This window comes from Heliconius melpomene, chromosome 10, assembly GCF_056956725.1.
Source record: "Heliconius melpomene rosina isolate 202511_hmr_F chromosome 10, ASM5695672v1, whole genome shotgun sequence".
NCBI classification, from domain to species: domain Eukaryota; kingdom Metazoa; phylum Arthropoda; class Insecta; order Lepidoptera; family Nymphalidae; genus Heliconius; species Heliconius melpomene.
Genome location: NC_140398.1, coordinates 6,898,236 through 6,925,087, shown reverse-complemented (window position 1 = coordinate 6,925,087; position 26,852 = coordinate 6,898,236). Strand labels below are relative to the sequence as shown.

At 33.2% G+C, this 26,852-nt stretch overlaps 1 protein-coding gene across 1 annotated transcript in view; it reads left to right on the top strand.

The window, feature by feature from the left end:
• The window catches only part of LOC146535363 (cell adhesion molecule Dscam2-like), a 138,049-nt gene that overhangs the window by 74,251 nt on the left and 36,946 nt on the right, over positions 1 to 26,852 (top strand). The window contains exons 4-5 of the mRNA XM_085191235.1: positions 17,464 to 17,606; positions 24,298 to 24,459. Coding sequence (XP_085047361.1) covers positions 17,464 to 17,606; positions 24,298 to 24,459 — 305 coding nt within the window. The remainder of the gene's footprint in view (positions 1 to 17,463; positions 17,607 to 24,297; positions 24,460 to 26,852) is intronic.

Here is a 26,852-nt window from a genome sequence, read left to right as displayed (position 1 = left end):
ATTGAGGTCATCCAGCTTTTGCTTTAAGCATAGGCAGAACAGACCTATTTAGTGTTAATGTACTCTGTTTTCTATTTTTTGTCTAATTTTCGAGACATTGTTCAGTGGCGAAACTCTACAATATCTACCATAGCGGTTAAATGAAAGTAATTAATGTGTTTGTGTGGGGATCGAACCCAAATCCGCCTCCGGCTACAATTTGCCTCAAGGAACATTACTTGTTTTATTTTTAAACTTTTTCTATCGAACATAATATATGAGAAGAAAGGGCAAAAAATAAATGTAATATATGAGGTGTTTATAACAAATAACTTAAAGTTTAAATAATTTCATAAAAAATATAGTAAAAACAGATAATAATTATACGAAATAAGTCATATAATTATATTCCAAATATAAACAGCTCAGTGTGACATCAAAGAAGAAAATTTTCTAGCTCGTTAATCTGTGGGAGGATTAGCGTCCTTTGATTTAGATGCTAATGGCGTTGTGTCCGTTTTACATAAACTTTTAAATGAATGCTTAATTAAAATGCTATTTTAGTTGAGAAACAATAAAAATACAATATAATATAAAATTTCATTTCGAAAATTGGGAGAAAAGTGTGGAATGGAGATGGAGATTAAGATATTCTTAACGTGTTTTGTCTAATAAAAATATTCTATAATAAAGTCATATTTAAATTATTAGTCATATTAATAAGATCATCTACATAATAAATATTTGTATAAAAAACAAAAGGAATATATACATATTAACCCTACAATATACGTTTAATACAATGGGTTGTCACCTAACATTCTAAAAATAAACATTCCCACTAGAAGTGCCAGTCTTAACTCAAACACTTTACAAAATTAATTTACCTATTCATAATATTAATTTAATTACATCCAAAATCCTCAACGCTCGAACCCAAGTACAGGAACAAGGGTCGGTGAAATTCTTCGGCTCATTAATCTGGTCCTTCGAGCCCGATTAACGCCCTTTGACTTAGATGCTAATGACGTCCTGGTGTTAGACATCACGATTTTCTAAAGTGGGTTAGTTAAAATCTTTTTTATGTGGAATAACCTGCTTAGGTTCTTGTAATTTTCTGGATAACCTAATTTGAAATTATTGGCAATTAGTAGAATATTTATAGATTGCCACTCGAAGCTATACAACTTACATTTCGCAATTGAATACACATCTCGCAATATTGGATGGGAAGTGGGAAACGGATTAACTCAACACTAGGTTTCCTCTGTCGAAAACGATTTTATTTATCGAAAAATTTAATAGATAAGTTACCTTCAAAATATCAAGATAATATAAACAAAGATAAAATTCAATTAACATATTAATACTTATATACATCAACATTAATGGATACGTTTATGTTTACGCGTGGCGCCACCACAACCTCGTGCAACGTCCGATCCAATAATTGCGTACACGCTTCAATGCTCACCAATTTCCACTGTACTGGATGCGTAACCTGGGGTGATTTGCTAAATAAAATCATTATAGAGTCCTACCAGCTGATACCACCTGCACAAATGGTAATAAATAAGATTTGTATGTGATATGTGACAAGAAAACACTCTGTCTAAGGTAAGTCTAACCAAAATATTAATCGAATGGATTAATTTGGTTTTATATAGCCCATAATAACCTTCTTCTATAAATGATCTAAAGTAAACATAAATATTTTTTCAATTCGAATCGCTAATATCAAGAATAATTTCCTGATGTTGGCGCCTAATAGGTAATTTTAAGAAAAGTGGGGCTAATGTGAGTACTAATTTTAGCTTTTAAATATACTTAAATATTTTATTTTTGTTAAATATAATTAAATAAATATTCGTATAGTTCATGCGGGCAAGACCGCTCATGGCCAACTAGTTACATAAATATTAAAGTTAGTCAAAAATACTATACTGAAAGCCACGGCGGGATACTAGTTACTTATGAAAATCAAATAGTCCGCTAGAAACTGTATTACAAACACGAGGGACAGGGGACAGACAGTACAGTGCATATTTACACAAACAGAGTTGCATTCTGTATTCATTCCTCTGGGATAACAATACTAGAATTTTATGTAACCATTCATATGTGAAGGCCTTTCATATTGTATAATATATATTCACGCTTTTAGCTTCACTCTGTATCCCGTATATAGCAGGATAGGCAGAGGAAAAATATATTTTCTGCCAAATACAGGACTACGACGGCCTCAATATTTCATAAACTATTTCATAAACTTGAGTACTAGTTGTCCATCGTCTAGTCTCTCGCGACTTGGTTCTCATGGACTGTAAAGACTGAAAATGGAAAATTCCATTTTTCCGGAAATCCTAACTTTATGCTCCCCTATACGTCCAGCGGTTTTGTCTGTGCATTATTTGTCAGTCAATTAGTTACAGAAGAATTTTATATATGTACGTAGAGTTGTAAATGCTTCGCAGGATCGCTAGTCATAGAAGTTAAAAGTTGCAACAAATAAAATTATGTTTATAATTAACGTGTAAAATTTGTAATTTTTTAATAGTAGTAGTCTAAAAATCTGATTTGCAATTATTTAGTAGAGCTATTACACGATGTACACCAAGGCACTCAAAAAAAACAATGTAAATATTTTTTGTAGTAGCACTTGTAGGCAGGCGTCCTGATACAGTGAGTAGAGTAAGAGTCCCTAATTAGTGTTCAATATAGATTACTCTAATTATGTCTGTATGTGCTTACTGCGACAGACAGCGCCTATTTATTAAGGGTCGATGGAGAGTTGACTCAATGTTGAGTTGACGCACTCTGTTTCCCACGGATTGTTATTCAGGTCCTGGCTCCATCATCAAACCGACTCGTTGGTACCAAATTATTTTACCAAGTATTACAAGTAGGTCAAATTCATTTTATTAGATTTTATAACATAGTTACAAGTCGACATAATAAAAATTAATTGTTTCATCAATATGTTTAAAATAAATTAAAACCTGGATTAGTCAATTGTTATTCTAAAAATAAAACTAAAACTATAAAGTTTTAATCGTTATCAATTTATTTTTTATCGTTTTTTCAATCTCTCGCAGTATCCAATTTTGATATCCATGCCAATAACATTTCATACATAAATTGGTAAATCCTAATTCCACTGTAGTTTGTTTTTCATTTGGCTTATTATACGTATACGCAGAGAGAACCTTCACTCTCTGTGATTAATCGATCTGACACTGATTTAAATTCATTTTTTTATATTATTTTTTGTTGTAGTGTTCTATTGCTAGGTTCCTTCTGCGTTAAGACACTTCCTTCTCTATGTGCTATTAAAAAACGTAAACATACATATAATACTTACGAAGTAAAATTAAAATACACTTGAAATTCTCTAAATAAATCTCGACTTCATATAAAGTCGAGGACTTTTTAAGATGCAATGCAAACTTAAACTCTCAAGAGCTTTCGTCGGTCAGAAGTTCTATGACAGCTTGAGATTGTTGTCTATAAATATTATACATATATAAATATATATTTTGTATCGAGGAATAAATACGGCACTTAACGCCACGCTCCGCTTCGTTACCAGAGAAAGAAAATTAAAAAAATAAATATTTCTCCCGAGTAGAAATCGAACTTACAGTCGCTCGCTTGTGTTCCAGAGCCGCTACTAGCCTTATGGAAATAACTAAGAATTGTTAATTAGGTAATTAGACTATTCAATACAAAACATTTTTTCAATGAAAGTAATTTCAGCAGTTTCTGATATTAGCGCGTTCAGCCAAACAGACTCTTCAGCATTATAATATTAGTATGGACTTAAGCTATTACAGAATAGTAGCTGTGCATATTAGATTCTAAACTTTTCTCATTAGAAGCTCTTTAGAGTAACGGTATATTGTTTAATGTACTTCGCACCATTGAACTGCAAGACAATGTGAACAACGTTTCATATACGTAGATAATTGAATATATCTTGCGTAAATACATACATAGGTAACTACTGAGCTTAAAAAGTTTAAATTTGACATGTGGTTAGGTTTAAGATTGGTAGGAAGCACTGAAAGAGATTGAAAAAAAAAACTATTTTTTATTTTTTATGTGCACAAAATTATTTTTTATACGTATTTTGTGCTTTTTAAGATAAGTTGATTAAACTACTCGATTTAATGACGACTATAATTTTACAATGAAGCGCTATAGTTGGAATGTTGGCGAATTAAAAATAAATAGAAGTAAGATGGAGCTTAGAGTATGCAGAAAATATAAAAAACAAAACTAAATTTTTCCTTTCCTATCTATGGCCTAGCCATAGAGTGAGGGAACCTAGTGTAAAGACACTCCATTTTCCACACACTGCCCAAATTTCTTGATTAAATTAAGAAAATTAATTAATAGTGTAAGTATATAGACAAATAAATAAATAGCGAAGCTTAACGTTTAAAGCGGTTTACATAATGAAGACAAACGAGTTTCAACTCTCTATTATTTTGTGTTAACTTTGCAATTTCAACTTGAATGCTGTAATGTTAAATAGTTGTACGTACTAGAAACGTAATTCGGAGGATGCAAAATTGCACATAGTATGTAACAATATTAACTATTATATTTCCTTTGGCATGAAGCCATGCGCAACTCAACGCCGTTACCTTATTAGAGCGTGGAAATTAAAATAATTTAAATATACATACATTACCTCCAGTAGTAATCGAACGAGTAGATTCCTATTAGCTGCATTACATAGGTTTCCAGAATAAGTGACATCATAAAATATAAAAAAGGCTATGATGAGTCAATATAATGACATATAGAAATCCCAACATATTCCCCACATTCGCTCGGATCACGCCACCTTGCTTGTCACTGATAACTTTTTTGATTGACGAGGCTTATTACGATATATGACTTCGAATGTAGAAAAAAATCACTTTCATAGATAATATTCTACGCTATTAAAAATATATATTTGGGTAGTGGTCGCCCGCGACTTTATGTGCAGTGTGAGTATGACTACTCACACTGCACATAAAGAGGTTCCTTCCTCTCTTAATACTGTCCTACACTTCCTAACCTACCAACTTGCCTTTTAACTTTGTAAGTCCAGTTAGTTTGGCCAGGAAATTTTGTTTCTTTTTTTATTCAGCTTCACGCTGTATCCCGCACATAGCTCTGTAAGAGGAACCAAGAAAATTTTGTGAAAACTCCATTTAATCCAATCTTTCCAATTTCCTCACCAACCAATGCAATATCTCGAAAATTTCTTCAAAAATGGGAAAGAGAGTCCAAATAAATGCAATAAAATTGTCGTAACACTAGGTTCCCCGGCTTATAGCGGTGCTTGTCACTGATAACTCTGTATTTTGATTGACGAGGCTTACTCCGATATAAGCCATCGAACGTTGCAAAAACTTCACGTTCATTGGTATTTATTCGATTAAATTTTGACCGTTCGGGGACGTTTACGATACATTTAATGTTTAAACGCTATAAAAGCGATGATTATGAGTTCGATTCCAACTCGGAGGAATTATATTATTACTTTTATTATATTTTCATTTCATCTGTCTGTCTCTTCTTCCTAGTATAGAACCGAATTCACAACCATCACGTGAGATAAAGAACGACTTCTTTTCTTTCATTTTATTTCCAATATAAATATTATTTTAACAAACATTTCGTACAATGTTTGCGTTATCCATACTTCTAGGTTGCTATTGAACTCAATTTGTTATTATAACTCGACGTTATTGAACTCCATATGTTAGTTTTAACAGAAATTGCTTTATATAAATGCTTATAAGTAACTGTACTGAATAACTTAATAAATTATATCACTACATCACTGTCGCTACGGTGTTTGTGGGTTCGATTCTCTTTCAAAAGGGTATATATTTTTTATATTTTTTTTGGTTTTAGTATAGACTTCAAGAATATTATAGAAAATTGCCCTCTACCTGTTACAGAACTAAAGGAAGGTATAATTTACAACAGCAAGCACGCTAATACCACGTCTGCATAGCGGAGCTTAGTAAGACGTTCAAGCAAAGAAGTCTATTAATTTACGTCTTTTCTACTTTGTGTTGCCTGTGATAAGAATTTATAATGGTATAAAAGTGTATTCAAATCGTAGGATAGGCGAGGAGAAATTAGTAAGCTCATATTAAAATATTTATCCTTTTATTTCCAACTATCTAAACGGAATATAGTGTAAGACTCTCCTTTTTAATCTTTCTAACTGTTTTAAAGGCATTGCGTATTAGAAGGCAGTATTTAAGGTCGTAATTTGTCTTACTAATTTGAAGAACTATAAACTATTCATTCCCCCGAGTGGACATCGAACCCACCACCGTCCGTTACAGTCAAAAATGCAACGTATAAAATGTAAATTCACCCAATATTTAAACATTTACATATACATATAAATGACAGCCAAACGTGTCCATTGCAGTGTAAAGCCTGTGTCCATTACGAGACGTTATTACAGTAACGAAGACAAAGTGCGACCGGCGTCGGGTATTAAGAGCGGCGTGAGTTATGAGAAAACTCTACTTATAAATATATTATTATTATGTCAAATAGTATTAAGAGAATGGAATTTAGTGAGAATGGTGAAATTTTGTGTGTGATGATGTCAAATTTGGAGGTGCTCGTTGTTTTGATGACGTGTTAGTTTTTTTTGGACAAATCTTGTACGTGATTGTTGGCAGTTGAAATATCAGTTTTTTTGTATATTTACGCAGACGGATCTAGTGAACACTCTATAGCGTGTTGAGCGGCGTAACTTAACGCTGGACTTTGTCTTGTTACCACACACAACTTCCATGTTGATACAATTTTAAAATAAAATAAGCTATAAAATACTAAAATAATATTATATATCTCCATACGTGGCCGAAGTTTTCTCACAATACCCCCCAAGTATATGATTTATAGTCCCGAGTGACCTTTAAAGTACTATTTCAGGTACTATTCATCATACAGACGTTTAATACTGCAATGATATATGCAAGTTTATAAGAGCTGAGGGAAATTTAAATTTACTATTATAATATAGGATTAAAGCCATTGTAGCGCGGTCTCTAAATACGAAGGTTGTAGATTCTATTCTCACTAAGGGGATTGAATTGTATTAAATTTCGAAGTTCAACCTCGCACTTTATCTTGTTATCTGAGCAAGAAAATAAAAATAATCCTTCCTTTCCTTCATTTATAATTTCCGTCTCCCACTTTCAATATAAAATATTGTACTAAATTCAGTACTTGTAGACTATCACCAAACACTATTTGAAAACAATTCGGAATTTCACTGTCAACAGCTATTCCTTCATAAAAGAAAGATTGCAAGCAGATGTTTTAAAGATAACGTTCGTGCCTCGACCGTCCTGGATTCGGTATTTTATTTTGATAGCTTCGTAGCTCTGTATTTTTCTTATATTTATGAGTTCTGAGAAATATATTTTTATTTACAAAAGTAATAATGGATATTTTTTGAAATAGAGTAAATTTTTTTAAAATCATATTTAGAACGGGTTTGATTATTCTGTCTTAAATAAATTTATGTTGATTATTTGTTATCTATCTTATTATATATTTAAGGCTCTTTCTGAACGATTAAATTAAATTATTCATTGACATCAACACATTTGACTGTCAGGCAATTCTGTTTATTAAATGAATATCATGTAAGTAGTTCACGCGGGCGAAGCCGAGCGTCTGACTGTTAAGACTACGTTTGCAATTGAATTATTTCCTAGCTCTGATAAGAAAACAAAGCGCGGTGTTAAGTTACGAAACTTTATAAGTAATATTTCGAAAACTGACAAATGACTAACAGAGTGTCTTCTATTTGCGGGATACAGCGTGAAGCTAAGCTACATTATTTCAAATAAAGCAATAACACATTATGAACAAAACAATATCCTTTTATACGTATTAAACGTATTATTAAAATAATACCCTTCCAACAGTCAATGGATATGGAAATGAAGTAAGTTTGTGAAAGGGCAATAAAGTTCGGGGTGACAAAGGATTGAATGAAAGTCTGTTCACAACTTTTGCGATTAACGAAATTTTGCTTATTACTTGCTCTTGCGATCCCTTCGGAAATAAACAGGCATTTACGTAACTGACCTTTCAGTTTGTGAGAAGTTATTTACATTAGGCACATTTACAGTTCAAAGTAAAATAAATAAATGAATCAGCTTCACGCTGTATCCCGCACACAACATGATAAGCAGAGGGAACTTAGTATTGAGACAATTTTTTCCCCACTTTTCGCCGAATTCTGCCTCGACACCAGAGCGAAGTAATGGAAATATAAATTTAAATAAATATATAATTTTTTCATGTTTTATTTTATTAGTGGGGATTGAACCCACAAACAGTCGGCTTTGCAGTCATACTTTGTGCCGGCGCTACGACTGGCTTCAAAGTTCCAAGTATATGAAAAATTCAAAAATGTTATGAATCCTATATCTTATAAAACAAAGTCACTTTTCGTGTCTGTCTGAACTTCTAACTCTTCTTCTTCTAAACCACCCAACGGATTTTTATGCGGTTTTCACCATTAGGTCGAGTATTTCTCAGGGAAGGTTTATATATAGTTTATTATTTGTACATTCTTATATAAATTAACATAAATACGATAAATGTGTCTAAAGTCCTACCCGTTGAGACACTTTCGCGCATGCGCTGTTTTAATGGTAAGTACTACATGAAAATAATGCACTGGAGTATTGTTCCTCTTAATAAGATCTACAAAAAAGTCCGCGAGAGCATATTTTTATCTTTTAAGGATAACGTGTAGTGATCATATTTCTGTCTAAAAATAGTAATTTCAATATATTTTTTATTGTGAGGGATATTTTTCCATAATGGTATTAATCCTTATCCTTTAAAATACTTTATTAATTTTCTATGTTAAACGAAGATAAAATTTGCTTTTTACAATATTTCGAAATTGCGATTGTTTTACAGAAAAACGCATTTAATTGTTGACACATCACGCCGTTGACACATCAGCTGTATGTTACTCAAGTTTTACTTATCCCTTATTCTCAGCATATAAGTATATTAGTTACGTTGGCCATTTAATGTAGATCAAAACTGTCTTTTACTGTTTTTTCATTTTAATAAGTACTTTAGAAGTTGTTACAATATCAAAACATCCTTGCTGCGAAACGCGCCCCGCGACGTTTTGCTTATACAAGCGCGTCATGAGCAGTCATCGGTGGTTCAGTGGTAGAATGCTCGCCTGCCACGCGGGCGGCCCGGGTTCGATTCCCGGCCAATGCATTCTATTTAATTTTCCTCACAGGCAGCCACGTAGTGCTTGCTTTTCATCAGGGACAGAATACCCTCTTCAGCATTAACCACAAGCTCGAAAAAAAAACCCGCCCGCTATAGAGGCATAGCAACGAAGATTTAGATGCGTTTGCACATATTGGATAATTGGAGTTGAATGTATTATTTCAGCGCGATATATTTGGTTTCATATTTTTTGTAGTAGTTATTAGTAGGTAGGTTTTAGTTTATAATTTCTTCCGTTTAAAAATAGTCATTTAACTATCTAAAAATAGTCATTTAAATATATTTTAATAAGTACTTGAAAAGATTAGTAGCACAGATTTAAAATTACGGTACTTACTAAAAAATCCTCGCCGAGTAAAACATTTGGAAAATCCTTATTGAAACTACGAAAATGCGGGTTGCATTAGGGTTTAATTAATTTTCACATTATCTTAAGTGCTTTGCAAACATACATTATATGAATAATCCAGTAGTAAAAGCGGGCGAAGCCGCAAGGGGGTCGCTAGTCTATATATATAAAATCGAAAGGTCACTCACTCATCACGAAATCTCAGAAACTACAAGTGCTAGGAATCTCAAATTTTGCATAGGAGTTATTTATAGGACGTAGGTGCTCGCTAAGACGGGAATTTGCAATATTCGACTCCTAAAGGGTTGTTTTTGGGGTGGAAAATTTGTATGAAACTTCGTTACTATATATGCTAGGATGCTCAAATTTTGCACAGTGGTACTTTTTTGGACGTAGGTAGTCATGGAGACAGAAATTAATTATATCGTAGTTCACGCAGGCGAAGCCGCGGGCGGGCCGCTAGTAATTATATAAATATGTCGACAGTCACAGTTGTGGTTCAGTGGTACAGCATATAAAAGTAAACGCAATAATTTTAAGTGGAATCACCATCCGAGGATTATATTTAATTAAAAAATATTAATTTCATTTCCGTAGTGTTAAGACATTCCGTTCCGTGATTTCTCCCCAACTTTTGAAATATTGCTTATTGAGAGATGGAACTCAACGCTGCTTTGTCTTGTTCCCATAGGGAGAATCGAACCCACTACCGTCATGCTTATACACAGACGCTGTGCCACTATACCTGTACAAAAGTCTCAAATAAACATTACTGATTTGACATATTTCTAACTTCTATCTAATATGAAAATCATTTTAATTAAAGCTTCGAGTGAACAAAATACCAGTTAAAAATTTCCGCAAACAGTTTCACCGCACTGTACTAGAGAAGTTACATTTTAGTAGAGGTTATTGCTCACCTCAGTTAGGATTAGTTTTTAATTGCTTTAGTTTATCTCATGTTTTTGATGTATTTGAATTGAATGGGATTGAAATATATGTATTGAAGTAATGTATGTATATCATTTTATATTGATATATTTTGTAAGACTGTTAAGTCTAAATAAAATCCAATGCTAGGTACCGTTTTATTAAGATTACAAACAGTCACCATTATCACTAAAATGGTCTGACCACCGAAGACGCAAAAGACCGTGCAAAGTGGAGTAGGTTGAGTAGGAAGGCAGACCCTGGTAATAGCCGGGATTAATGCCAGGAAGAAGAAGACCATTATCACTAAAATAAACAGAAATAATAGAGAAAATGTTATACTTATATTTAAACTAAAAAATAGAGGTGAAATCAATTTAGGTATTTATTTTTTACAAGTTGTGGGCCAACATCTCCTTCTCCCGTTCCGCATTTTCCTTCTCCGACATCACGCTAATACCCCTGCTCCAACTGGGAGTCTCTCTCTCTCTCTCAACATAACATACATACATACTTACATATTTAGTAATACTGTATACAATTATCTTAATGAAGTCAGTCACTGTCGATCATCAAATGACAAAGCTCGCAGGAAATACGAGGGTATTTCAGTGGAATTAATCCCTCCGGGCTGAACTTAAATTACAGGCGGTGCAACGTTTTAGCACCACTGTTTGGCAAGGCTATACGTACACGTGTTTATATTTACTTTATGTTGGTAGTATTGTTTTAATTTATGAAATTTGTGTCCCTGTAACACTTAAAGACGATAATTAAAGTTTAATTAACATTAAATTAAAACAATTATATATCATTTTATATTTTTAAGTGTTTTTTTTTTAAGTATTTTTTAGAAAATGTAAACGATGAACGTGCACGCTCTAAAAGCATGTTTACGAAAAAAGGAACTAGATATATTTTCATATATTCCAGCCTTGAGCTACAGAAGTCATTAAGCTTAAACACTTTTTTTGTCCTGTTTTTTAGCTTTATTTCTAGGGAATCTAGTTTCAGGACTATTCCTCATTTTCCGCTTAATTATATCGAGACACTGCGTGTTGATTCGGGTAACTCAAAATTCAATTCAATAATTGAGTTTGTCAGGTTGCTACGAGTAGATACGTACTGAAATAATTGATTAATTGAAACCCACTGTAGCTTTTACAAAATTAAAACGAATGTCGACTACTTACTCAAATTACTATTATGGTATATGATATGCAAAAAAACATTTATTTCAGTGAAAAGTAAATATTTTTTATCTACAAATACATATTTATGATACGGTAAGTACTTTATGTACTTAGTATTACGTGAAATTAATAATGTTAGGCAAAAGCGTTCCCATTTAGACACTGTGAGCGAGGTAATGAAAATAACAAATATTTTCCCGAGTGGGAATCGAACCAACAACCGTCACGTTTACAGTCACCTGTACTTAGTTAGATATCAAGATATCAATCAAAAATTCCACTAAAAATCTTAATAAATCAAAATATCAAAAAGAAATCTGAAATAACACGATATATAGACAGAATGCGGTTATGAAATAAATATAAGGAAAAAAGTCACGTCACGAACGTATGAAAACCAAAGAATACAGACAGAACAAATATTTGTTTTGTACCGCCACTATACTATTGTATGGATGGGAGACAAAATTAGCACTTTATCTTCGAAGGCACGTACGAGTTCACCTTTGCGAGGTGCTTGCGTCCCACTCGGCATTTTTTATATGAGCCATGTAAACTTTGTAGATGGCCTATGTCGAAGACTTGAATATTATGGTTATAAGAAAAAGCAGATGTGAACTTGTCTGGACATGAATATTGTAAAAAGATTTCTTTGTATAGAAAGAAGAAAGAAGAAAGAGAAAATTTAGTGTCAAGACTCTACATTCTATGCTTTGGTCATATTACTTACTATTACAGTTGAGTTGAGGCTTCGTGGCGCAGCGTGGGTGGGTTTGATTCCCATTTGGCATAATGAATTATTTTCAATTTTCCTTGATCTGGTAATAAAAAATATTGTTATGGGTTCCATTACATTATTAAATACCCCCAATAACAAGTTTCCTTATATACATATCTTCCATGTACTAAAACCGATCAGTTTTATAGTATAAAAAAAATATGTAATTAAATCTTCATATGAACAACAAAACCAAAAAAAAAAGGATTATATCAAATATTCATCAAAGCTTTTTGAGTGAACAACGAAAAAGTACAAAATATATTTCCTTAACGTCGCTCTCAACAATACACTTTACGAGCGTCGATCAAATATGTATACGAAAGATATCCTACAAGAAACTACATTTTAAGCATTTTTTTTTGTTCACCCTGTATCCTGGCATATAGCAGTGTAGGCAGAGGCAAAACACTCTGTTCCCCACTTTCAACACAATTTTAAAAGCGTTGCGTGTGGAGAGGACGAACTCAATACGCTTTGTCTTCTTACCAGAGTGAGAAAACGGAAAGATCAAGTTCCACAAGTGGAAATGGTGCCCAAAATTTTATGTATACTGAGAATCACCACTTTAAACAAAATTAATATCCGTTAAAAGATAATTCAAGTCCTCCATTACTATGTGTCTGACAGCTACCACTACTGGGCGTGACTCTACCCAGTTCTCCTCTGCCTACATTGCTATAGGCAACAAGGCGGAAAAAAATTGCCCATGCAAACAAAATTACGGACTATATTATACTTATTATGTAAAAAACAATATACTTTACTAGCGTCGATCAAAAATGTATACGAAAGATATCCCACGGCATCTGAATATTAAATGCCGTCGTGACAAAACTCCAATTTTATAAAATTGAATGTGAACAGTGAAACGACGATAAGTACATTTCGCCGTCGTTTTAATCTTACGGGGACTGCAAAGGATGGCAGTAAAAGTCCTTAACAGCTTTCCGACTGGGCAAAGGTCGGCTACAAAGTTCTTCCGAAAGGTTTACTGTAATTTAAAAATAAGTTCTGTTTGTGTGATTTTCTTATTTTATACATTTGTTTTAGTCGTTAAATCTTGTTTATTTTTTGTAGAATTGCATTTGAAAAAAGTTTTTAGAGTAGATTTTATTGTTGATTCAGTAATTTTGGCATATGTTACATTGTTTCTATGTTTCATTTTCAATTAATTAAATGTTAGTTGTTTGAACTTGTTATATTTTGTCTAAGTATCAGAAATCTCTAATCTTTGAAATGAGATAACTCGACACGCAATGTCTCGAAAATTAAGTAGTTCTGTGACGGAGTTTTTTAACACTAGGTTCCCTCTGGCTACTCTGTTATATACGGGATAGAGCGTGATGCTAGTTTAATTTATCATAAAATAAAAAATGTATTAGCAAAATCAAGAGAACAAAAATTGTTATCAAAAAAAGTTTAATCTAAACAAAATTGGCATTACTAGGAGATTACAAGCGTAATACTTAAAACGTAGCATATTTAACTTTCCACGACCCAATCTCGGACAAAGTGGTGTAATAGAAAATAAAATTGTCTATTAGATTCACAGACTACCTCCAGTACGACGTAACTTTATTAACTCACTCCATTAAACCGTCTTTTTGTTCGTCGGGAAAAAATCTTGTTTTCATTTAAAAGCGGTGCGTGAGATACAATTTAAAATATTTCTAGCTATTAAAGGGGCGGGGGGGTTAATTGACAGTTAGACCCCCGGGGATTTTCTTCAGAAAATTGCCAGTTGGACAAAGGGTAGGTTATATATTTTTATGGTCCTTCGAGCCTGATTCGGTTTGGAAATTGTTTTTCCCCCGCCAACAGGTGCGGTCGCGAGAGTTTTCTCGTAATTGAATTTGTGGATGCCGTTTAGGCGGAATTTTTATGAAAAATTAGTGTTGTGCCCAATATTCTGCTGTTTTTTTTAACATTTTTTATAGATTTTGGGACTTTGAGGTAAATTGATGATCTTAGACTATAATGATAATATTTTTTTAAGAATAAGAAAATAAGATTTCAGATATTTTAATTTCATCTTACAAGTATTTCTCGTCAAGTTGTTTCTTTTATCGTTATTTTTTTGCAAAATCTTATTAAATTATATAAGGATATAACTATGACAAAATCTTATTAAAGGATATGACCTCTTTAATGACAATTAATTTTGTCCTCACATACATAGAATCCGTTTATTGGGGCGAGGGTGAAGTTAATGTGTATCGCAATTTACATGATTATGCCAACATGCTTCAGTGTTCAGGACAGGCCGTAAAACCAACATACTTATATACTGGTACCTACTGCAATAACCGTTCTACGACCCCATCTAGCCGAATTGTGTGGGATAAGGGATAGGATATAGCGATTAATTAAAGAAACTCACAAAAATTGGAAATTCAATAATTTTTTTTTATTTTTAGTCTATTATATATATTGATTAATATGTATAACCATACGTAACTTCTGACCGTGCAACGTTAAATAAAAAAATTTGGAAATACAATAGTCGTTGTCCTAATATTGAAGGTATATTCTATGTATTATACTATTTTAAACTTTAAATTATGTGATTGACGATAAAAAAGTATAACCAACAATTGACTTATTGTTTATGCTATTGTTAAATAATTAAGGGAAATAAAAGAAGAAAGCACATACAAGTAATTAATTAACACAATATTTATAATAAACCAAAAGTCAAACACAAACTTTCATACATAAATGTAATTTAATTTTAATCTGTACGCTTTTAACTCGACCTAAGCAAATATTGGGCGATGCCTGAAACTACGCTAGTTTGAATTTCAACCCTTGTTGACCCTCGCTCGCTGAATTGATATATGGCTTTGATGAATTTAGTTTTTGTACTTAATGTTGCTAACGAAATGTGTTGACTTTGTTTACTTGGGACTGTTACAAGGAGTTTTTTTATAAAGGTCTACTAGAATTATATTTATTAAGTATGCTAACATAGAAGGAATTGTCCTTATCTTTTCTCTTTTATTTTACCCTAATATACTAGTTTATGAGTCTCAAAAAATATTAGTAAATATGTATATATATATTTATATACAACTTTCTTACAACTCATAATAGTTCAAAATGTAAGGTAGCGAAGAAGAAGAAGTTCTTCATTCATTGTCATTGACAAGTATGGAGTAACGTAACTTAACGCCGCATTTCGCTCAAATATCAAATCACTCTAACACATTTACGATGACAGTGAGCACTCAAGGATAGTGCTGGCAGGTATCGAGACACAATTACGGCTTTCATTACCATACGAGCGCCGCGTGTACACCTCAGCCAATGTGGGAATATGTTAAGAGTAGGATGTATCTTGTTAATAAAAAAATAGAAAAATTATAAGGTAACTTAATATTAAACTTAGCCGTTACGGAGTCAGAATCAGTGTTTGTGATCTCATTGCTTCGTACCTTAGTAAAAGGATTCGGCATGTTATTATAAATAATTTAAGGTCGAACGGTTCTTCTTTACGGGTGTACCAAAACTGCTGATACTACAAATGGTACAGTTTAATGCAGGAATTCAACACTATGCTTTGCCTGGTTACCAAATAAAAAAAAATGAAAACAATTTATTTAATCGAGCGGGCATCGAACTAAAAAATGGCGAGTTTTCAATCAAATGCTAAATAATACGAAAAATCGTGTTTATCGAAAAATCGTAAAAAATTTACGAAAATTTTAAAAAAATCTTTAGAACTCACCCTTAACATGCAACGAGATAGCAAGGTGCATCATTAAGACACACAAGGGTCAGTAACCAAGTCATATTTACTCAAGAACATTTTAATTACTTGCTCATAGAGTTGACACGAGTGTTAAAATTATTTAATAGACTTAAACACACAAAAGAATTACTCTTTGATGTATAAAGCTTCTTATAATAATTGTTGTTTTTATCTTTTTTTAGTATCCCGCACGTAACATTACAGGCAGTGGTAACTCATTGTTTATTATAAATACAAAGTAAACGGGTGTTTTTCATAATAATTTGTAATTAGTAAAACAATTTTATTTTTACCAAAAATAGATAAATTTTGTCTAACAAACACCTGCTGAACCGTACTGTTCCCAGAATCATATTTCCCCTCGTTTTCTTTATGAAAATCAAACGTCATTAATCTTTTTCAGGCTCAAATTTCGTTACAAGTTCGTACCTACTTATTCAAAAGTGGCTGAATTGAATGAGAACGAAATATTTTTTTTACTTTCATTAATAAATTATAAATTGTTTGCCGTGATATCTTATATCAACGCTTTTGTGAACGTGATTTATTATGAAAGAAAAATAAGAATTCTAGGAAATAATATTCTATAGGGCTATATATATAATATATCTTTTTTTAGCGTCACGCTGTACGGCACACCCGGTTACCCTACGGTAGGCAGAAGGAACCTGGGAACCTAGTGTTAGGTTGATCCGTTCCAGTACTTCCGTTCACTAATTTCCGTTGAACTTTGCGAGGCATTGCTTGTTGAGTGGCAGAACTCATTACTGCAATTTGCTTCTTCACCATAGCGAAGAAATGAAAATATTAAATATTACATTCCTCCAAGTGAATATTTTACAGTTATATAGGTACATGTAGTCCTGCGTCACGAGGTTATATTTAAAGATATTCAGATTTATTTTTGTGGGGTAGTCAGTCTACCTGTCTTGTGTTAAAACATACATTTTTCCACCGTTCACACCAGTATCCTGCATACCAGGGTGAGCAGAGGGAACCCAGTATTAACACTCCGTTCCTCACTATCCGTCCAATTTTCCGGACATTGGGTGTTGGGTGGAGGAGCTCAACGCCGCGATTTGTCCTCTTACCAAAACGAGGACATAAAAATATTACGGCGGCCTTTTGTTTTTTTTTAAATATTTATATGTAATTCTACACGTTGTTGCAGGGAGGCTTTACCCAACGGCACGTTATGGCTGGGTTCGTTTTCAGCAGCACAATATAGGAGTGACGTCCACGCCGCAGTGTACCGGTGTCGAGCTTCCGGCACAGTGGGCACTGTACTTTCAAGGGATATGCGGCTTGAAGCTGGTTCGTATAGTAATTTATATGTATTTCTAATTTCAAGCTAAAATTCCACTTTTGTGTTGAAATGAATGAAATGAAACGAATGAAAACAATTCTGTTCAGAAGAGTCGGCAAGAAATTCAATATTCGATGCTAACTCTTTTCTATGTCAAGTTATAATTTAATTATTACATAGACTGTCAGGTATCCTACATAAAATTCATTGCATATTTATTCGTCGTCGTTGTTGTCGTTGAGTCGTTGAGTTCCGCCACTCGACGCACAAAATCTCGAAAAATTTTCTGCCCAGGAGATCAGGGAACAGAGTAATTTAACACTATGCTCATCCCTCAGTCTCCTTTGTTATATACGGCATATGAAGCTAAAATAAATATAAATCCTTGGTAATTCATGCAAATTTATTAAGCTCCACTGATTTATATAGCGTGCAAAACTGAGAGCCAAATTCTATTCCAATTTGCATGTAGAGCTTGATTGGAAACAATTGACAGCTATTTGGCACACATTCGGAAATGAGTCCTATGAGGGATAAGAGGATTGCGATTATATTGTTACATTAGTGATTAGTAATTGTGTTTATAATAACAAAGTGCAGTCTTGAGTTTCTCTACTTAACTCTGTCCGCGGCGTTGAGTTCGGCTGTAAACGAAATCAGAGTTTTTTTTCTTTTTTTCATAAAATTTAATACATAAATAAAAGTATATTAGGCAGGCTTAAGGCTAAAAAGCATTCTCTAGTTTTGCTGGCCAATACGAGATAAAACTACCTAGAACTGTTGGTTGATAACATTTTTAGTTTAAAAGTCTTTTTAGTTATGTAAAAAGTCCTAAATAATGACTGAATTTTATAGCTTAATAAATGTTTAAAAGCTAATCTTAAAATGTGAGAAAACTTAAGTGCTGTCAATAGCAAGAGAAAATTGAATAAATACTTGCTACTCAATGTTCGTCAAACTTCTACATTGATGTGATGTGATCTTACACGATCAGTTCAAGTTATTTACAATCTTATTATCATAGAAAAAAGGTTGACAATCCAATAACATTTTCCAGATTACATTTTCCATAGAGAAAAATAGAATTGTATTCCTTTTACGCCGAATTAATATAATTTATTCGGCAGTTTCCTTCGACAAAAGATATTTTCGTGACTTCTGCTTTTCACACTTCAATTTAACCTTTTTGTAAGGGATCGTTAAACGGTTTCGTATTCCAAGATTTATAGTATTTAATTATCTCATGATTTTATTATAGTACGATTGTATCTATTTTGTTTTCAAGATTTAGTTGGTTGGCTTAGAAAGTGTTGTTTACAGTTAAAAAAACGTAGTTAAAATGTTATATTGTCTTGGATTTTTTTAATTTACCATTTGTGCCTTTATCACTATAAATAACTGAAAAATATTAACCTTCTATATATAAAAAAATCAGCTTCACGCTGTATCCCGCACACAGAAGGGCAGAAAGAAGGAACCTAGAGTTAAAATACTCCGTTCCACATTGCATGTCGAGTGGCAGAACTTAATGCCGCACTTTCCTTCGACACCAGAGCGAAGAAATGGAATTATAAATTTAAATAAATATTTCATTTTCTCGAGTGGGAATCGAATCCACAACCAGTCGCGCTTTCAGTCACACTTCGTGCTTCTACGCCACGAGGGCCTCCTTCTATATACAAAATACATATAAATAAAAACCCTTGAATCATGATCGGCCCAACACACATCACGGTCCTTTCCGATATCACTTGTCATTGATACATCCTTGCCTAAAATTCGACCATCTTGCTGAAGGAATACGTGTCAAAATTGCATAAAGAAACATCCTATTGACCTCAGTATTGGCGTAAGTCGGGATCTCTCAGGCTGGAATGCAAATACGAATCTTTGTAGAAAGTCTCGAGTACCATAAATCCTGTGATTGAACCCCCAATATTCTTTGTAGAGGTCCGCTAATGGAATCAAGTGAAAATATAAGAAACCATATCTTGAACCGATGGATTTCCTCCTCGTGGATAATTGAGGATCGAGTGTGATTGCATCGGATCGGATTTTTATTTTTAGTATTTTGTTGGATAACGACAGTAGACGTGTATATCAGTTGAGGCCAATCGTGGTGCAGAGGCACAAGCGTGTAACTGTAAACGCAAGAGGTTGTGGATTCGATGTCCACTTGAGGAAATGGAATATTAAGTACATTTATTACTTCGTCGTCGTAGTAATAATCTATTTATTATCGTCAAATAATTATTAGTAGTAGTAGTAGTATTATATCATTTCGTTCTTGATTTACCTCTCAATTACAGACAGTCTAATATACTCTTTCAGCACAGACAATAAATATCCTTTATATATAAACATTCTCAGAATTAGACGTTGGGCAATATACTAGAATTATATTAATTATTGTGTAGAACACCAAGCTTTTTAAACTCCTATCAATTCCATATCAAAATTCAGAACAGACCAAAACAGCACTTATATAGCATAAGTTCAAATATTTGTCGTGCATACATATTGAGATATAAGTACAGTGTAGGTGCTTGTGGGCTTTGGCAGCGTTCGCAACTTACAGTCGACAGCCCCTCACCGCCTTTCAACCCTCGAAACAATGGCGAGTCAAGTCTTTCCCTTTTTGCGTAATACACCGAAAAATTATCAATAGCTTGCCCTGGATTTTGTTTTCGATATTGGTTTCTTTTTTATTTATATGCCATTTTGGAGATCTTATGGTATATTGGTTAAATGTTTGATGACGGGATTGCTATTAATTTATTAAACTTTGAAAGTTTAAACTAAACATACTAATTGTTTTTTTGGTTTAACACTTTATCCTTAGCTGGCTAAGGCTGGCTGGTCTCTGCATACCTATTTAGCCTCGTAGCCTGTATGCTGCATATATCAGGGTAAACACAGGAAATCTAGTGTTAAGACATTCCCGACTCACCGCCGAATTTTCAAGACATTGCGTATTGAGTGGCATAATGAGAAGAATGGGAAGAATTCATTCCCCCGAGAGAGAATCGAACCCACAACCGTCGCGTTTACAGTCAAACGCTAAACGGCTATGCCACTGCGTCCTGTCCAATTTTCAACATACCTACTTTTAAAACTTCTATCTTAATCTTAAAAACGTTTGACTAAGTAATAAATAATATTACAAAAGTATTAAGCATAGTACTTCGAAGTCGCTGAACCGTAATAGAAATATACAAAAAAGCACTTAATATTGTCCACTTGAGATTCCAACAAGTGCTTAACGTGTGGAGATGAGTGTTGAGTGTTGGATGCTGATCAGAACAATGACATACGGCAAGGACATTACAGCTGAAGTGGCTTGTAAAGACACGCCTGGGGAGGATAATTTATAAAGCTTTCTGGTTAAGCTTGATGACTTTTTGCTGAATTCACGGATATGCCACTTTTTGAAGGTTAAGATAACCGTAGTGATGAGACACTCGATGATTTACGTTTTTTCAAAATTAATTAAACGTAATACTTGTCTAAAGTAAGATTTTATATTCTTACGATTTTTACTATTATTTATAATGCAATAAAATTTGATTGATTATTAATTTTAATATGAAAACAAAATATTTCTGTATTTAATCCAAAATTTAGTATAAGAAACACGTTTTTAATTTAGCACGGTTATAAGACAAATAAAACGAAATTGGGCCTCGCGAATATAAAGAGATAAATTGGAGGAGGCGACGATGCCGTCATTCACAGGAAATAAATTGATTTCGCTTCGGAATAAATCAATTGGGACTGATTGTTTGAACTGATATTGTTTAAGTGTGAGATAAGAGCTTTGATTAAGTTAAAATTTTTTACAAGTAAAGTTAATAGAAATAAGAATTATTTTACAATATATTTTTTACGTTCATGCTGTCTCCCGCATCCCCATAGGGTAGGCAGAGGGAACCTATGAACTTTGTATTAAGACACTCCGTTCCTATTAAAACACTATCGCTTCGAGTTCAGATGAATTAAAATATATTTTTTATTTTTTTATTCAATCTTATCACACAAAATGTGTTCCTTTCTCCAACTGTAGTGTTTGGCGCTCCATTCTCTCCGGCTACCCCGGACGATCGAAGGGCAAAGCTAAAAAAAACAAAATGAGGAAATACTATTAATATTCAACAGGAATAGGATACAAATCTGTTAACATGGCAAGATATTCGGTCACTACTTTTCCCTAGTTAAAATATCTGACTTAACAAGTTAAAAAAACATGGAATCCAAAAAAAGGAAATCCACCACTGATGTAGATAAACAGACTCAACAAACAACTTTCAAAGTAAACGTCCGCTAAAACCTTTTAATTAGAAGGTAATCCAAACAGAACGATATAAGCCGATGCAATAAGCCGGCGCTGGATACTGCATCTCAAAGGATTATGTGGCTCTTAATCCTGTCAAAGTTGGGCATTGCTGGACGCTGGACGTCCCATTGGTATCAGAGGAAATCATGGAGCCAGTTATTTTTGTATTATTTATGCATTGTATTATTTTTCTCTCTTATATCTTCACTCTGTATCCTATGACTAGAATCCGTTCCTCACGTATAGCTCAATTATCAACACAATGCGAATATACTGGCGGAATTTAACGCCGGAAACAAGAAAAGTTTTCTTCTTTTCAGCTGTGCGAGGAAATGAAAATATTAAACATTTATTCCAACAAGTGAGAATTTAACCCACAACCTTCGCGTTTAAGGTCATGCGCTGTGTCATTGCGCCACCACGACCTCAAAGGATTAGGTTGCTTAATCCTGTCAAAGTTGGACATTGCTGGGCATCCCATTGGTGACATGGGAAATCATTGGCCCGGTTATTATTCATGGGAATTTTCATTATATCGTATCCCGAGAGGTCCACGGTGTTATGGTATCGATTTGTAAATTTTTATTCATTTATGCGTATACTTTTCTCTAGAGATTTTGTATATATTTTTAATTTAATTATTGGGATGATGAAACTTGGTGATATTTCTTTTTTTTTTTTCATTGATACTTATATACTCAGTAGGAGTAAGTAAAGAAAACTGAAAAAATACCTAAAACCTAAAAGATTTTATAGAAACCAAGGCATTGATAGGAGTTTATTGTATAACAAAGATCAACGATCTTCTAAGTGGTAGTCTCTTCTCTACAAACGGGTCGCGCGTCGTAATTCTGCAATAGACTTGAGCAATTCAATATTCTATCGTATTTTCTATACTAGATATCGATAATGTTTTATTTTTTAGGATAATTTCGTAACTAATTTTAGACAATCCTGTAAGGAAAAAATACGAACGTAACACATTTTGAAATTTCTTAGAAATAAATGTTAAAGGTTAAAAAAGTGATATCAGCAATGATAAATGAAAATATAATTAGTGTATGTAAATATAAATAATATTCATCGTAGCGTAGAGAAGACAGGAAATTAATATTGTTTATTGTATGGCTTAATAACTAAGCAGCTAATTTCAAAAATCTTAAAATAATAAAGATTAAATCTTTAAAAATCAGCGTAACAAGTACATTTCTATTTCAATTGGTAGCAACGGCCTCCACAATAACACACTAAAGCTGTATATACGACGAGTAATTAATTAACCCTCAAGTGTCAGATAGCGACAGGTAGACGCGTGTCGCGGGAACTGTGTACAATATAAATTTAGTTTCGCTGTAGTTTATGATCATAAATATTAGGATCATATTTTAGGGTATAACATACATATAGTTATGTATGTCCTTATGAGAAAATGAAATTTAATATTTATAATTATATATTTTTTGGTTATTTTTTAACTGACTTCTGTAAGAAAAGAAGGTTAACAATTCGACTGTATTTTTTACCCTCACATAGTTATGGCTAAGCGGAGGCAATATAGCGTTAAGTAAGTCTCTTCTTTCCACACAATTTCGAGACATTCCGTGTTTAGCGTGTTGCTTTTTATTGTTAGCAGAGCGAATACTCTCTGTAGAAATAAGACCAATTCGTTATATGTAGTGAAGCCTAATGCTAAATTTTGTCTAAACAAAAAGAAAAAGAGAACGAGTATTTCTTTTTCTCTTAGCTTCACCTATGTCCTGCACATAGCACGGTAGGCAGAAGGAAGCTGCGCCCCTAGTGTTAAGACACTCCATTCTCATTAACATATTTTCGTTCCCCACGAGAACGACAATATTATCATAAAAATCTTTTAATATATATGTAACTAGCGGACGCGCGCAGCTTCGCTTGCGTGTTAAAGAGTGAATTCTAATAACTAATGAAACATGTGTTTAATGAAATATTTTTAAGAGTCTAAATTTCAAATTTTATAAAAATCGGCGGTAATTTAAAGATTTTTCCATACAAACTTTCAACCCCTCATTTGCATCCTAAGGGGGTGAATTTTAAAAAACCATGAAACACATGTGCAATTAAATATTTTTAAGAGTCTAAATTTCAAATTTTATAATAATCGGTGGCGTTTTTAAAGATTTTTCCATACAAACTTTCAACCCCTATTTCACCTCTTTAGAGTAAAAATTTTTCAAAATCCCTTCTTAGTGGATGTCCAGATTATGAAAGTAAACATATGTCCAAATTTCACGTTTCTACCAATAGCGATTACGGCTGTGCGTGCGTCTTACCTCAGTCAGTGAGGACACGTCCTTTTATATATATAGATAATAAATAATTATCCTTTTTAGTAATGGACGTGCCCTGGGAAGTAAGAGTGCAGCCTACTCACGGCGTATCAGGTGGCTCAGCCCTGATGACTTGTGCTGCATCAGCACCTGTCAGAAGTCATATCACGGTCACCAGGTGGTTCAAGGATGGAGCTGTTTTAGCTCCTTTGGCTGGTGATGCTGGTAAGTTAAGATATTTATTGAATAAAATATTTATTGCATGAACGAGATAAGCATAAATTCTGATTCTGACCAACATTTTACATCCATATATTGTACAGCTTAACCTTTTTAATTGGTCAATGATTAACAGTTACGCTCCAACAATAAATTGCAAACTCAAACACCGGTTTCAATATAATACCATAGTCTGGAAAGTTGCCAGTTATAAAATCCAAATTAATTTCCACCCAGAGCCGATTATTACCGTTTCGGAGGGTGTAAATTAAGAATTTTTCCTACAAAGCGCCTGCCGGTGACAGAAACAAGGGGGTACTTTATGAGGTCTAATTCTTCAGATTAGATGGAAATTCGATTAGCGTTTCATTTCCAAATGATGCGAAAGCTGTTTGGAAACGTCATCTGTTTGTTGTGATAATTTGTTCATTTAACTTTGGATCGTGAATGTTTTAAAAATGAATTTGCCTTTTATTTTTAAGCTATTAATATAAAAAAAAATACTATGTTCATGAAGATGAAATTCTTTCATTATTCGTATAAAATTCTTCTTTTAAACTAAGGAGAATATTTCAACATATAGATTACACATTAAAAAAATAAAAAAAGTGACTAAAAATATTATTCACATAATTAAACGCCATCGCGGCACTATTTGTCCGTGTAGTTGAATGAACACAATTCTTATAGACCCAAATACTACTAAGAAAAATATTTATATTCATGAAATATAGATGTTACCATACCTTAGGTCTCTGGTCAACGAATGTGCGACATTGGATTGAACTACAATTAATTTTAGTCTATTATGATTTTTTTTTCTTTTACTACAAAATTTAATGACATGATAAGTACAAGTTTCTTTTAAGCTGCCAGAAAGTTCAAAACAGAGTGATGTAACACTCACTATTTTCCACCTTTGTCTATATAATCATGCTAAAACAATATGGGACTAAGGTCGTAGGTTGATTACCACATACAATGGTCGCATAATTGAAGTAAACACTGTATTTGAGTTTAGTTGATATAGTTGGTAGTAGTTTGTTTGTCTTTGCCCTGGGCCTGGATAAAGCCGCATGCGACCGGGATTATTGACGCTCGGATGATTCCCTTATGTTATGTTAATACGACCACTATACGGTTTTAGGATATGTAAATGCAGATTAGGTTGTTTTATGATCATTCAAAATAACATGCAGTGTGAAGGTTCGTGGAATAATAATAGTAGAATATGTTTTATTGCCATAAGACCTTAATTATTTGAAGTTCCCCAGCAAAGTTTATTTTAACACAGAAGATGTGATAAAGAATATTTAAATTCAAACACGAAAGACCAAGAAGATTTATAATATACGTGTAAATATTCTAGTTTTGAATGCGAGAATCTTGCAGACAGCAGAGAATAAAGAAGTATCGTGGGTACTATTACTAGGGTTGTAAGTGTTAGGTTCTACTACTTGATCTACTCTGCTTTGTAGAATAAACCGTAAAGAAGAATAGTCTACAATTAAAGTAAGCCCAAATAAAATAAAGAAATACAGTTAACTCGATTTGTAAATTTAAGAAACTTAACATTGTCAGGATTTAAAAGTGCTAATGCATGTTTAATGTTCGTTACTGTTCGTTCTATGAATCGTAAAATCCGTTCCGCTTGTACTTTCTTATTTGAAAGACAACTTTTCGTTTTTGTTTAAATTTAATAAAGTACTCGTACTTTAATTAATTAATCGGGTAGCAAAATTTAATAAAAATAATGTATACTTACTTAAAAAATTGTCAACACCGCATTAGTAGTTTTTGCATATATTAATAGATGTTAAAAAGACTAGGCGTAACTGACATATTTATTTTTCTGAGTGATAATTTAAGTACCGTGTACACATTTTAGATGCCTATTAATTTTATAAATTGTACTTCCCGTTGACAAACAATCCTGAAATTGTTGCGGAACCCTCGGTTTAAAAATCCGGCTCTAGATTGACCATTTTTTTTGTTTTCACGCATCTCTCGCGAATATTGTTCAGAGAAGAGGGGATCTTGTCCATTTTAGAAACATTACGTGGAGTCTCGTGTCTCACCAGAATAAGAAATGATAATAATTGCCAAGTCGAGATCATAACCACAATTACCACGAAATAATTTTCAAGTGCACCATAGTAGCATCATGTACTTTATTATACCAATATTTCATAGAGATAAGCTATATTTCCATTATGCTCCATCCAGAGCACTAATCGCCTTTCGGGTTGGCAGATCTAAGCGTTTATGCAGATTACCCTTGTACTGGGTAATTTTTGGCAAAAGTTTCGAAGTTTGGCTGTTTGCTTCATAGGATTAAAAGGCTGAACGTGCTGACGAATTAATATGTAACTATTATGTACGTACGTATGCATATGTAC